At 30.6% G+C, this 15,215-nt stretch overlaps 7 protein-coding genes across 7 annotated transcripts; 4 read left to right on the plus strand and 3 right to left on the minus strand. All coding sequences in view use genetic code 12, as the record gives it.

Annotated features, from left to right (window-relative positions):
* Nucleotides 1–170: 170 nt before the first annotated feature.
* On the minus strand, nucleotides 171–1,202 carry DFJ63DRAFT_314191 (uncharacterized protein; the record flags this gene model as incomplete). Its single annotated transcript, XM_064906310.1, has 1 exon — nucleotides 171–1,202. One exon carries the CDS (start codon nucleotides 1,200–1,202, stop codon nucleotides 171–173), a length of 1,032 nt encoding a protein of 343 aa, XP_064760916.1.
* An 87-nt stretch (nucleotides 1,203–1,289) lies between these two features.
* PRM9 (Prm9p) lies at nucleotides 1,290–3,481 on the minus strand. Its single transcript, XM_064903839.1, has one exon. It carries the CDS (start codon nucleotides 3,375–3,377, stop codon nucleotides 1,377–1,379), a length of 2,001 nt encoding a protein of 666 aa, XP_064760917.1. The 5' UTR covers nucleotides 3,378–3,481; the 3' UTR covers nucleotides 1,290–1,376.
* Nucleotides 3,481–4,632, minus strand: BUR2 (Bur2p). Its single transcript, XM_064903838.1, has one exon. It carries the CDS (start codon nucleotides 4,572–4,574, stop codon nucleotides 3,585–3,587), a length of 990 nt encoding a protein of 329 aa, XP_064760918.1. The 5' UTR covers nucleotides 4,575–4,632; the 3' UTR covers nucleotides 3,481–3,584.
* A 1-nt stretch (nucleotide 4,633) lies between these two features.
* DFJ63DRAFT_185949 (uncharacterized protein) lies at nucleotides 4,634–6,486 on the plus strand. The gene has a single exon (XM_064903837.1). It carries the CDS (start codon nucleotides 5,024–5,026, stop codon nucleotides 6,008–6,010), a length of 987 nt encoding a protein of 328 aa, XP_064760919.1. The 5' UTR covers nucleotides 4,634–5,023; the 3' UTR covers nucleotides 6,011–6,486.
* Nucleotides 6,487–9,998, plus strand: IFH1 (Ifh1p). The gene has a single exon (XM_064903840.1). The coding sequence runs from the start codon at nucleotides 6,963–6,965 to the stop codon at nucleotides 9,693–9,695; it is 2,733 nt and encodes a 910-aa protein (XP_064760920.1). The 5' UTR covers nucleotides 6,487–6,962; the 3' UTR covers nucleotides 9,696–9,998.
* Nucleotides 9,873–12,189, plus strand: DFJ63DRAFT_186085 (uncharacterized protein). The gene has a single exon (XM_064903843.1). It carries the CDS (start codon nucleotides 10,301–10,303, stop codon nucleotides 12,071–12,073), a length of 1,773 nt encoding a protein of 590 aa, XP_064760921.1. The 5' UTR covers nucleotides 9,873–10,300; the 3' UTR covers nucleotides 12,074–12,189.
* A 131-nt stretch (nucleotides 12,190–12,320) lies between these two features.
* RAD9 (chromatin-binding protein) lies at nucleotides 12,321–15,185 on the plus strand (the record flags this gene model as incomplete). The annotated part of the gene is made up of 1 exon (XM_064906311.1): nucleotides 12,321–15,185. One exon carries the CDS (start codon nucleotides 12,321–12,323, stop codon nucleotides 15,183–15,185), a length of 2,865 nt encoding a protein of 954 aa, XP_064760922.1.
* Between the last annotated feature and the right edge of the window lie 30 nt (nucleotides 15,186–15,215).

Consider the following 15,215-nt stretch of genomic DNA (forward strand, 5'->3'; position numbering starts at 1 on the left):
CACAAATCCGGCACTTTCTGGAGAAATGCGCATACCCGCTAAATTAGCGGCTAAGGCACCAAACAGAGTAGGTTTACAAACAAATCATTCGATTTACATCTAATTACAAATCTATATTACCTTTGGGGAAAATCTACCAGTTAGATATCCCTTTATACTACCTACTTCCTCTAACAAAGTTCACTAAATAACGTATTATAGATAATACTTCCAATATTACCCATCACTGATTTATAACCTAAGACTCTAGTACCAATATTATAAAATGAAAATACCAAGATATTAACACAAATAATATCACCAATTAAAGCATATAATACAAATATTCCTACTGTAGCCAGCTTTAAAGAAAATGATCTTGGTTGTAATGATGGGAAGAATGAGATTAAAACATCAGAAAATTTGAATATTAAACTTTGATCCATAACTGTACATTCCCAATCCACAGTTGTTTTAACACAAGAAGTTTGAATTGATCTTGATATCCAATTTATGATTAATTTACCTATGATTTCAAACATCAGAAATTTATTATAATTTGGATCATCAGTAAAATAAAAAATATCTCCTTGATGTTTCATAACTTCAAAATGACGATCTAACATTAAAGTTGAATCATGAAGTACATAAGTTAATACGTCTCTCATAAAATTTTCTGAAAAGGTGATATAATTACTAAAAATGAATAAATTCCGGATAATCCCATGTAAATAAGCACTTGACGCCAATACAAATGAACTAAATCGAATCACTCGAACCAATATCATAAGAGTTCTAGCCACAAACTTCATTAAGAGAGCTCTGATATTATGAGGACGGTATTTCCTCCATAGTTGTTTATAATGAAGAGCAGGTATGGGTAGTATACCAAATAACCAAATGAAATAAATATATTGAAATCCATATCCTAACCCTCGTTGATGTAATTGTAGTTCTTGAAGTAATTCCAACTCCCGTTCTCTTAATCTTAAGTATTGTCTATTCTCAGCTCGAGCAATCAAATAATCATTCAAATTATCTAATCGCTGATTATGTTGTTCTAATGGTATACCTCTAAAGAATTGACCTTGTTGGCCACGACTAAAGATCTCAATCAAATCAGTATCTAAATCGGCAAATATATCCAAATGATCATCATCAGTAGCACCTATAGCTGTACCTGTCCCAGTACCAGTACCAGTACCAGTACTCGCTTGATTCATGATTGATGATGATACGATCGATAGGTGTTCTGAGTAATGAAATCTATCACTAAATCTGAAACTGTAATTATTTTTTTTTTGATGGTGCTGCCAATTTTTATTACCACAGTTGATGTCATGTGCGGCCTCCGGATTATTAGACGACGATACTATATGAATTTTATTATTATAGATCTATATAAGAGTACTTACTATATCAGGTATTGACTTATGTTGTAATTTGAATGAATTGACCCATGTCTTAATTAATTCTTTACTCTCATCAATAGTGTCAGCAAAATCTTGACTTACCAGTTTCTTAAGACATGATTTAGTTTTTGGGGCAATTTGACCTGAAGTTGATTCAATATATTGTTTATCATCATTTTTAATTTCATAAGATTCAGATAATAATACTAATCGATTTGATAATTCATAAACTTGAGGGATTAATAATACATTACCATGAATTGAACTCCAAATATCATTGGTTTCTTCTACTTTTGTGGTAACAACCACTGAACAAATCTTATCAATTATATCCCAAGCATTTTCATAATTATTAAGGATATTTTCATGATTAATAAGTCTATAATCATCATTATTAGTAGGATAAATATAATGGCAATCTGATTTAATTAAATAATGATTTCTTAACATATAAAAGAAATAAAGAGTTCTTAAATGAACCCCTCCAATCATTAATAAACACCATAAAATTCGATCATAAATAGGAACTATCATATAATCATCATCATATACATAACTTAAATTTTGAATATAGTTATATACCAGACTTAATAATCTTCTTTTATCATATTGTAAAGCACATTTCTCACCACCATATTCATCTTCAATAATAATCAGTTTAGATTCTAATTTAGCTAATTGTTCTGAAATTAATGCATAAGTGATATGAACTTTACTCTGGATATTAAAACCATCTTGATCAGGATTCTCTTCTTCATTGTCTAAACTTTCATTTAATGATGTAGCCAGAGTTGTGAGATATTTAACTAAATTTGATTTTAAATGAACAGTTGGACTATAACTCTTACAATATCCAATATAAATAAGAATAATTTGAGCAGTCTTAGGTGTTAAAATATTATTATCAGGAGGTATAATAAGATATTCATCTAATTTAATTAAGAATTTATGAACCCATTCAAACTCTTTTTCAGCTTGTTGATAATCTTGTTTATAATAAGGAATAAAACCTAAAATAGTTTTATGAATCACCATAAGTTCAACCATTGACCAAGTTTCTCTGGTACCTTTAAGTTTTCTTAATCTTGATATTAAAGTCACTGGTTCTAAATTATAATTCAAATGTTCTAAATTAATAACGGCATAGGAAAGTTGATTATTTAAATAAGATGCTAAAAACTTTTCTCCTTTAATAATATCTTTAAATAAGTATAATGGACATAATGATAAGATAGAATTGAAAAGGATTAAACTAGTAGATTCCATTGCTTGAATTTGAGTTCTTTCATTCATCCAATCCATTAAATTCAGATATACAAATAATAGATCTTGATTAATCTTCATACATAATTTACCTAATGAATTATCAACTATAACACCACCCATATTTATAATTGATTCAGCTTGAAGATGAAGAGCTTGGAAATGAGGTTCAAAACTTTGAGTTATATTATCTGACTTATTCAATAACTTCTTTAAACAATCTTGATCATATAAGAATCTATCTCTACTATTAATAAAATCATGAGTTGAATTCTCAAATAATTCCGCTTTAGAAGTTTCCATTATTTCCCCTGCACATTTCAAACCACGATCTTCCATATTAAGCTTCATGAATATATATTGAAGATGTAATAGAAACATTCGTTTCTTTTCTGGAATGAATTGAAGTTCAATTGATAATGTTATTGATCTTAAAGCTGGTTTTATCCTACCTAACCCAAAGAACGTCATACCAAAGAGAAAATGAAGTTCAGGAGGGATGGCCTTTAACATTCTGAATTTAGGAATCATGATTAACATTTCATATAATTGACCTTTTTTATAGTAAGTTTCCAATTGATGTAGATCAGTTTGAATATCTTGAATTGAATATTGATCATTCAATTGATCTGGAACTAGGCCACTTTGATGAATATCAATGAGGGCATCTTCTAAATTAAGTTTAATGAAATCAATCTCTTCTTCATAAGATGTCATTTCCATCTTATTTGTCCTTCATAAGTCCTCTTCAACCCTGGTTAAAAGTAGTTTGCAACAAAAATTTAGTTCATTTTCAGAGCGGCTACTGCAAAAAAAACAAAAAAAGATCTCACACAGAACGAGACCAAAAAGAATAGAGATCTACACAGAAACAATCAAAGAACTATAAATGACGATGATGTTGATGACATATATTTTCAGATTACTTAACTAATCTTCTTCATTGGCAGCATCTTTAAATACCGAGAATGAAACTGGCCTTATTCTTTTCTTAGCTGATTTATTACTTATGGCCTTTGGATCACTATCACAATATTTTAAAAGTTTTTGAATGAATTCAAAACATTGATAACATAAATTTGCATCAACTTGTAATTTAATTCTTAAATAATTCTTGGGTAATTTCAAATCTGGAGTTTCAAATTTTGATCTTGCTTCTATGATGATTAATATTAATGCCATTCCAAACACTGTATAAGTATCATATATGACGAATATGGGCAATGATGATAATAATTCTATAAGGGTTGTAGTTTGTCTTAAGATTTCTTGCTTTTTAGAATAATATATGGAATTATCAGGAGCAGATTCTTTAATGAGATCATCTCGAATATTATAAGGTAATTCAATATTTAAATCGAAATTCAACGTTTTTAAAATCACTTCTTCTCGATATAATAATTGATCTCTAAACATCCAAAATACTTGACTTTGTTCATCAACCACTCTACCTGGACTAGCCACTATAGCTGCTTCCAAGGCAATCTTAGCCGGGGTTCGATATGTATCATGTAACTTACATGCCAATGCTATAGCTGCACATGCCACAAATTGTTTTGATGATTTTTTAATCGGTATTCTCATAAATACTCGATTAATATATATAGAAGCAGCTAAGATAGTCCTGCTATCTAGTTTTAATTTAGATCCAATTTGAATAATGAATTGATGGCTACTATCTCGTTCTTTTAATTCTTGAGGTATAGTTAATTTCAACACTTGTCGACTTGGAGATGATTCAAGAAATGATTTTTCCAGAAATAACCATGAATCAATATTAGTTTCTAGATTCGAGTTATCAACTTCATTAGACACCTTAGGTTGATTGTCTTCGATTTTGATATTATTATTATTATCGGCACCACCATTTTCTTGTTTGATATTAGTATTGGGTTCTTCACGTATCCTTGTGGCCAGCATATTCTAGATGGTAATGGAATAGAACTTGCAATTCAATGCTTGTTATGTATATTTAAAAACTTGTAATCATCCAAAATTTTCTGGTTCTGTTTGATAATCGCGATTTTTCTTCAAATTGAATCTGTTTAATTGGTGTTAGAAGTCACTGTATGGTATGATTTTATATGATATTCATGACTTTATACAGAAATAAGTTAGATAGATGATTTTTTCTATCTATTAGCATCAATTTAATACTAATTAACCCATATCCCACTAACTATTAATACCTATTATATCTAATAATTAACTTAGAATCTACCTATTTCCTGCATACAACCACCCATATAAATTTTTTTGGTGATGAAAATTTTTTGAAAAAAAAAAAACTTCAACATCACAAATTGAATCAAAAGAACAGTGAAAACCATTTATAGATAGATCAAAATTCAATACTTATTATAGCTACTATGTCTGGAGAAACATCTTTTATGCATTTGGTTAGACCAAATGTTTCTGCTCCAGCTGCATCTGCTGCCACTGGAACTGCCAATATCAAAATACATGCACCAGCTCTTTTCCAAATCTTAGAAATTGTATCTAAACAAGTTCTTTCAGCTGAAAAGAGAATCATTGGTACTTTAGTTGGATTAAGATCTGATGATGGATTAGAACTTGAAATCAGAGATGCATTTGTGGTTCCATGTAATGAAACTGGAGATTCCATCACTATTGAAGATAGTGTTCATAAAACTTTATTCCAATTATATAAAAAGGCTCATCCAAAGGAAGCAGTGTTAGGATGGTTTGGAAGTTCAAATCAAATAGATAATACTACTAGTTTGATTCATGATTTTTATTCCAAGGGAAGTGATAGAGCATTTCCTCATGCTGCTATTTATTTAAATGTTGAATATTTAACAGCTGATAATCAAATAACTGTACCAAAATTATCAACTTATATTGGTGCAGCAGTTGGTAAACCAGCTGCCAATACTCAAATTGGTTGGAAAACCACTACTGTTAATAATTCCTATATTTTCACTCCAATTCCAAATCAAGTTGTTAATGGATCAATTACGGAAAAGATTGCCTTTAATATTTTAAAAGAAAAATCAGTTAATACTCCATCTACAAGTTTAGAATCTGATTTATCATATTTATCAAAACAATTACAAGTGGTTGATACTAACATTGATAATATATTACATTATATTGAATCGAAAGGTTTAGAAACCAATCATAATTCTGATAAAGATATTGATTTATTAAGATTATTAAGTAATAATTTATTGAATAGACCTCAACAATTAAGTAATAGTGAAGAATTAAAGAATTTATTCAGTGCTCATAATCAAGATGTGATTATGATTGAATATTTAACTAAAGCTGTTAAAGATCAAATTGAATTAAGTGCAAGATTAACTGCCAGTGCTGATGCTGAAAAGAAAGTTTAATCTCATTTAAGACATTATTCATGCATATCCCATCCAACAATCAACAAATCATCATAACGTTAATTCATTTATCATTATTATATACATTTCCAACCTAATCAATCTGTGTAAAGTAGTTTTTTTGTTATTATAAATGATTTTCAGGTGCAAAAATATTTCATACTAAATACATGTATATAGATGGAGATTGTACCTTGAAGTATTATAATAATACCTTTAGAAAGTAATACAAGTATTATTTCGATAAGTAGTGTGTGTACCTGTAGAGTAGTGTACTTGTCTCTAACTTATATCTTGACCCGTATGGTCACACTAGGAATATCCATCCACAGTTACAGTAAATATTTCGCAGTAGTTAGTTAAAGGTGAAATTTTAAACAAAAGACGACAGAGAGAGCCTCATCTCATGAGGGTTACAAAACTAAAAAAAGAAAATCCCAAAAAAAATTTTAACAGACAAACCGTTTACATAGATAATAACGATACAACTGCTTACAGTCAATATCATAACAATCAATCAATAGCTATTCAAGGTTCGTCTATCTAGACCATTGTGCTATCATACCACGCTATCCATTTCAAACGATTACTTTCCTGTTGCTCAGCATCTTTTAATTGGTATAAGATCAATCGCATCACAAACATACAAACAAACAGATAAACGTCATCAAGTGACAAATCAAATTAAAGCTTTGTAAATCATAACATAGCTTGTTACTTACTTTCTATTTCATTATATTTGAGGATTTCATTGCTAAGAACTCTCAGAAATAATATTATGTTTAATCTTAATAGGCACTATTACTTTTTCAATTCAAGTTTCCCAGATTCGGTAATATACCTTTGCAACCTTTAAGGAGACCCACCCATTATTCATACAATACTATAGATAATAGAGATTTATAAACAGACAGACAGATAACAGATAAGCAACCACAAACAAAAATCAAGTATGGCTAAAAGTCCCAAAGTGCCATATCATAAGAATTCAAAGGCAGTTTCAAATGGCTTGAATTCAAAACATTCAACTTCAGTTGGAGGGAAAAACTTTAAATCATATAAAAATCAATATTATAAAAATGGTCATAATAATAGTATAAAGAATCGAAGATTTAGTATAGCGGAATCATCTTCATCTGATTCAGATAAAATTTATGATAATGCTACTGTATATGAAGTTGAATCCATATCAGATTCAGAATCTTCTTTGACGGCTGTTTCAGATGATGGTAATAATACTACATCCAAACAAAATCAATTCACATCCGCAAAATATAATAAAAAGACTAAAAGTGGTATTAAAGGTGTAAGTAATAAGAAAAAATCATCTAAAAAGTCCATAAATTGGGATTGGAATCAGAATATAAATGATAATTCCGATGACTCTGAAGATGATGATGACGATGATGATGATGAAGAAGATTTATTCTCTAGTTCAGATGATGAATCAGATGTTGATTTCATTAAATTACAAGCTCAAAAGAAAGTAAAATCACTTCAAGCTGCTCGTGCCATGAAAGCTTTAAAAGCAAAACAAATCCCCGTAACCACCACTAATGTTGATGATGGTTCAGATATTGATCTGGAATTAGAATCTGAATCGGAAGTTGATATTTCTGATATAACTGCTCTTGCACAACAAAAACCCACCACTAAAAAACAACAAATCAACGATAATCATAATAATAATAATAATAATAATAATAATAAAGCTAAATTCGGTAGACGTCGGTCAGATGCGGTAATACCTGATGGAATCAATTTCACATTTGAATTCGATGATTTCGAAAAGAAAGACAATAGTGATAATGAAAATGATGAAGATCATGATATCGATGATGATAATGATGATGAAGATATGGAATCTACCACTACGAGTAACGTTGATGAAAAATTCGAAATACAAGAAGAAGATATTGGTGAAGAAATTGATATTGATACGGAAGGGAATATACCGAATAATGCTGATGTGATTGATAAAGTTACTGATTTTAATTTTGATTTTGATAATCAATTAATTCAAGTTCCTAAAATCAAAGAAAGTGAATTAAGTTCTGATGATGATTATGAAATCGATGATAATGAACTTTTAGCCACTTTACAGGCTGATAATGATTTAGAAGAATTCACTAATAGTGGGGTTGAAAAACAAACTAAATTTAGAAGAAGTAGTTCAGCAGATTCAGTTGGAGATGATGAAGAAAATGATCCATTTTTAAAAGAAGAAGAAAAATTCTTAGTTAATGAATTTGAAACTAATGGATTTGATGAAGAAGAAGAAGAAATTGGTATTGAAGATTATAATTTCAGTGATTCATCCAATCGTAAAACTTTAATAAATTCTTTTAAAGCCATTGATACTCATGGTGATTCAACACATGTATTACAATATGAAAGTAGTATTGATAGTGGATCTGAATCAGAAGTCGAAGATGATGATGAAGATGATGGATATGAAGATTTAATTGATTTTAATGCTCCATTTTTCACTCATAACAAACCACAACATAATAATAATAATAATAATCATCATACTGATGATGCCAGTATTAAATCACAAACCAATAGTGAAGTACTGGATATAAAAGATAAGAAAGATAAACATAAACATAAGCATAAACATAAGACAAAACCAAGTGCCATGAATAGTGATGAAGATGATGATACCTATTTATGGAATTATTTCTTTAGTTCAGATGATGGAGGATCAAGTGATGAAGAAGATAATGATGGGTACGTTGAAGATGATGATGATAAAATAGCGGATGAAATTTCAAAAAGCATGGATACCAAAACTTCCAATCGTCGTATGACTTTAACTGCAGCCCTTAACAATAATAGAAGAAAAAGTGTCGCCCCAAATCTTGAATTCAGTGATCGTTCAAACATTGATGATGGATATGAAAGTGGAGAATCTACAGATGAAGATTTAAACTTACCTACGTCAACCAATAAAACCAAAGTTGGTTCACAAAAGGCTAAAGAAGTTTTATCATCCAAGACTGCAGATTATCGTCCTCCAATATTAGGTACTTGGGTTGCTCTTGATAGTAAACCATTTGGAATTATTGATGGATTATCAACCAGAATCTTACAAACTGGTAGTATCAATAAAGCATTTGAAATTAAAAGTAAAGCAAGAAGAAGTATAGTAGCGGCTCATAATGATGTTTCTGATGATGCTATGGGATTAGATGAATTATTAAATGTAAGTGAACTTGATAATGATGATGAGAATGATATCAAGATTTGGAGAGATTTCAATAGTCAAAAGAAAAAAGTTCCACTTGGGGCATTTAGAAATAAATCAATTTTACAAAATGCTTTGGTTCATCCTGAAAATGTCACATCTCATTATCAAACTAGTAAAAGTTCTTATACTAATAATAACAAGCATCGTAAACCATCAGTGCCCAAAGTATCCAGTCATGTGAACAAGCCAAGTAGTAGTTCTAGAAAGAGCTCCGTAGTGGCTGTTTCTGTTGCTGCTATACCTGCTTCTGCTATTCCTGCTTCAAGTTCATTATCTACAAAACAAAAGAGAAGAAGAGCATCAATTGTGGAAGCAGTTTCAGAAGGGTTCAGATCGACAAAATCAGGTTTATTCAATGAAACTGCACTTCTGAATGTAGAAGAGATGCTTGGAGATGATAATGATCTTATGGCATTGATCAAAGGACTTTGAAGTAGCTTTGTTTGTTTCAGTTTATGGCATCATATTTGTGTTTCAGATTATTTCTCCTATCACACAATGTTACAAAAGTATATTATAAAAAATTAAAAAATTAAATTAAAATTAAAAAAAAAAAGAAAGAAATTCGGTTTATAAGTAATTGGTTAGGGTGTTTTAAATTAAATAGTAATGTATAACTTTTTGATTGTTTTAAATGTGTTTCAGAATACTGTAAATGTAAGTTGAGCTTATCATACTTTTCTTTTTGTAAGGGTCGTGTGCAAAGTGCCAAAAATAAAACCGTTTAAACGTAAAAAGAAAATTTGTCACAAATTGAACTTTTTAAAAACTGGTTTGTTATAAGTATCAAGTTAGAGATATATCAAGCTAAACCATTTCAAAAGCCATATATATTAAAGTGTATATCACTCGTTGTCTAAAGTACACTCTGTGGCCAAGAATACTCTCTTTTTAATTAAGTAGAAGATATACGTTTTTATTATTAAAAATTCTATTTCTATAGTACCCCAAAAAGCTCTTTTGAATTCGATTTATTCAATTTATTCAGAATCAATCACATACAATATAATATAACTCGTCCAAATAGTAAGAAGTCGATGGTGTTGGGTACAAGACGCTCGTCAAGAGCTAATAAGGGTCAGCATTCAAAGAGACTATTAGAGGCCGTTACCATTGGAAGCGACGACTATGATAGTGGAGATGAAATAGAAGAACTCAAATATGTCAAGAAGAAACCAAGAAGAGCAGGAGGTAAGAAGGATGATAGACCAAATAAGAAAGGTGATGCTAATAATGATGATGATGATGATTATGTTCAAGGAGGGGAATCACCCGATGTTGAAGAATCAGAAGTTAATTGTACTCCTTGTGGTACTAATAAATCAAATTATGATGAAAATAATGATAAAGGTGGGACATTTGTCCTTTGTGATCAATGCAATACTTGGCAACATGCTAAATGTATGGGTTATAAGACATCAAAGGATATTCCCAAGAGTCATGTGTGTAATATTTGTCTTGCAAAGAGAAATAAAGAAGATAGTAGTCTATTAATTAGAGAAAAGTTAAAGGATGAACATAGAGTTAGCACCGCTTTAGCATTTTATAATTATTTTAAGAAAAGTTTCCCCCCTGGCTATGAAATAACTAATGAAGATAAAGAAAAGAAAGTTTCAGATTGGGCTTTGGAAATTGAAGATATTATATTTACAACATTTCCAAGTAAAATGTATATATCAGAAGGAAGAAGAATTTTATTCTTATTAAAGAAATATTTCATGAAAGATATCATTAAAGAAACTATTACCCTTGAACAAGTGGTAAAGAAAACTCCAAAGGAAATAAACCTTGAAATTGAAAGAGTGGAAGCTTTAAATCATTCAAATATGAAGAATATTATTTTAACTGAAAATAGTGCTACTGATATTATTCGTAGAACTCATAAAGGAGATATCATAAGAGAAAATGAAAATGATACACCTGATACTATTGATATAGGTATCACTACTAAAAAAGTTGATCATAGAAGATTTTCAGTCGATGAAGATGAAGATGTTATATTAAAACCAAGAGTTGTTGCTGATAGACAACTGGTTAGTGAATACAATAACATCAATCCTCGTATTGAGGAAGAAGATGACGATGAAGTAAATGGAGCAGCAGATGTTGAACATAATAGTCAAGATGAAGATGATTTTGCAGCTGGTGAAGCAACTAGTGTGGATGGTGAAGGTGCTTTATCTGATTTAGCCGGTAATCTGAATACAGAAAAAACTTCAAGAGAATCAAGTGAATTAGATCAAGTTAATGATTTAATTGATGATAAAGACCTTGATAAAATCATTGGTATAGATTCTGAAGTTTCAGTCCCAACTCCTAAAGTATGGAATGGATTTGTTAAATTTCCTGACTTTGCTGAATTTAATGCTACAGGTAGTTTTTATTCTTGTACTAGAATGAATGAATTAGAAAGATCTACAGCTGTTTGTAATGATATTCTTACTGCAAAGTCATATACTGTAATGGGTAGATTGGATAGAATCGTGGCTGATAAATATTTAACCAAAATCATGAAATCAAGAGAATTGTATTTTGTTGAAATTAAGAGTCTTGCTGAAAATGATGCAGATTTTAGTAGATTATACCTGTATTTGCTCATGCAAAATAAAGTTGGAGTGTTATCAGGTAAACCTGCTTTCGTTAAAGATTCATATCTCATACCCATTGATTTCAGAGATAGTAGAGTACCAGATTATATTCAACACCATAAAAAGGATATGAGGATTGGTTTATTTGCTGTATTTGTGGTAAAGAGTGAATATGTACCAAAGGAACTTAAACAACCTTCATCTACATTTGGTAGATATTAGTGTTTACATCTCTCTCTTCCTACACAACCAATACCCACCCAATAGCTAATTTGTAAACTATTGTATATAGCTTAATGTCTAATGTATTATTATTATTATAACTATAATTATTATTATTTGAAATAAATTGTGTTTTAAATTTTTCAGTCGCGTTAAAAAATGTAAATTTTGAAAAATGAGTTGCAATTCATTTGATCTATAATTAAGACAGACTTTACCATAGAATGGTCTAATGACAACTATACAAATGAGTGTAAATCGAGATACAGATGAAGGAAGCACACTCGCCAATGGGGGATACCATGATGACTTGAATAATAGTCTTGTGTTTCGTAATGATATTTCTACGGCTGAAGTTAAAGAAACTCAAGCTGATTCACCATTCAATAATCATACTCATGCCAATAATAATAATGGTATTCAATTCGATGAAGGTGTAACTCAAGACGATGACAATATTGAGACTACCTTCTTAGAGAATGAAAAACTGGACCATTTCTTTGATAATCTCCCAAAATATAATATTACCACTATTCCTCCACCTTCTTCAAATGAAGCTAATCATATCGATACATCCAATATTCTACAAGATGTACCGACAAGCCCTGTTAATGTATTACAGGGAGTCAAAGATATTTCGTTATTAACTGCTGATACTCAAGTTATCCCTAAGCGTAACTCTATACTAAATTCAAAGGAAGAAGGAGATAGTGATGTCATAAGTCATATCCAACTTGATTTAGTTGATACTCAAGTTATACGGCCAATTACAAGCACAAATGAACAAGCTGATACACAAGTCATTCGGCCAATCACAAGTACTAATGATCAAGCTGATACGCAAATTATACAGTCAAAAGAACGAGTTATATTTTCATCAGATGAAACTGGAGCAATCACAACTTCCACTTCCACGAAGAGTACTGATTTCCGTACTCCTTTGAAACCAACACCAAATCAAGATGATACAGATATGATAGACACGTCAAATATAGATGAACTGACAATCATAGGACCTGACGAAGAAGTTAAGGCAACGCTTGTACAAGTTCCATCCACAATTGAAAGAGTTACTTCACATAGGCAGGTCCCTAATACTCAAGATTCGAATGTAACATATTTGGAGGATGTTGGTAATAGTACAGAAATCTCCATCCTTGAAGTTTCCAAGTTTGTAGATGAAGCTGATGTGGAAGTTAATTCAGATATAGAGAAGGACCCTGAAGCAGATGTTGATATCAAAGTAGAAGAAGAGGAGGAAGAGGAAGAACCATCAATAACGTATTTGGAAAACCCATATGAGGATAGTTTACTAACGAATAAACTTAAACGAAGAAAGCTTGTTGGTGGTGATGATAAGCGAAGCTCGTCATTAGATAAAGTTTTCTTAACTGACACAAAATCCATATCAGAATCTAGTTCATCTAAAGTGATAGAATCATCCATATTCAATAATACTTCATCATCGCCAGTGAAGATATTGAAGAGACGAGCAAAATCCTTAAATGGTTCAATTGATTTGAAAGTTCCAGGTATAAATAATCTGTTTGATGATATCAGTTCTGAAATTGAAGATATCGATATTGAAGAAGACATAAAGGATGAACTGTCAAGACAAGATGTTACTACTAAAAGAAGAAGAAAGAATCTTATTGTCGATAGTCAATCTCAACCACTGAATGCAGATGATGATCATGAAGTCATTGGACCCTTAAGAATCGAAGAACTGGAAGTATTAACTGAACAAAATATAAAACATAGGGATTCCGTTTGGGCATCATTTAATCTTAAAATGTATCCTGGTAAGTTGGTTGCACCCTGGAGTGAAGTTCTGCAAATTCAATTCGATGAAGGTATTTATGATATTAAGAATTATGATTTACATTTATTAGATATTAGAATTGGTGATCTTATACGGACGAAGGCAAACATAGCTACAGATTATATCGTTACTGGTTTAAGTTATGACCAATCTGTTACCGGTATAACATGCATAAGAGGATATAACGTCGTTCATGCAAAAAAACTTAAAGGTAAAGCTAAAGCTAAAGATATTGAGCATTCATTTTTACTTTCTGAATGTGTTATGGAAGTTTCAGATTGGATACATCATCAACTGAATTTTCAATTAATCTTTGAAGATCAAGATATGTTAGAAGATACAGATGAAAAGAAATCAATCATTATGACTAAGACTTTTGATGATCAACCTAAATCAAAGATGTCATCTCCTGTAACGTCCACTAGGACTTCTCCTCATAAGAATTCGATCATCATTGATGTCGATAAATTATTCTCCCATATGGTTTTCAGTATAACCAGTATCGAAGGAGAGAGAAAAGATAAACTCTTTGACTTGATTGTAAAGAACGGAGGTAAAGTTGTTAATGATGGATTTCACGAATTAGTAAGTTATGCTCCTAACTCAACCTCTTTGATTTCAAAAGGTTTATATGAATATAAATTTGCCGCCATGATATCGAATGGATTTTGTCGAAGTGCAAAATATTTACAAGCTCTAGCCTTAGGGTGGCCCATTGTTTCTGATTCATTTATTACTGATTGCATACATGACCCCCACAAATTAACTCAATGGCCAATATATTTATTACCAGCTGGAAAATCAAGTTTTTTACATGCTACTAAAAGTTTGGATACTTATAATTTCCGACTTAATTACGATCAAGGTTTGCACTTGGATAAACAATTGGAAAATAATAATAACTTATTACAGGATACCAGTATTATTTATTTCATTAATAATAAGAGCAATGAAACTTTGGATACATCTAAATTTGTGTTTTATGCCTTTGGAGTCAAACAAATCATATATTGTAACAAGGCAGATGATGTCATGCCAGAAGTACAAAAATTAACCAAGGCAGATGAAGGAAAGATAATGATCTATGATGATTCTAGAGCGATCACTTCTATCTTACAAAAGGTATCACCCACATCATCGGCCACTCGCACCAAGAGTAAAGTTGGTCAAAAGTTACAGAATACCCAATTAGGTAAACCCACTGTTAAAGTAATTAATTGGGAGTGGGTAGTTCAATGTGTTATTAGTAGTTATATTTGGGAAGCACCTACATTTGTCATTAATATTTAATAGACTTTTTTTTTTGATTATTTTATTTCA

Source organism: Scheffersomyces coipomensis, assembly GCF_036884675.1.
Source record: "Scheffersomyces coipomensis strain NRRL Y-17651 chromosome Unknown DFJ63scaffold_5, whole genome shotgun sequence".
In the NCBI taxonomy this organism is placed as follows: Eukaryota; Fungi; Ascomycota; class Pichiomycetes; order Serinales; family Debaryomycetaceae; genus Scheffersomyces; species Scheffersomyces coipomensis.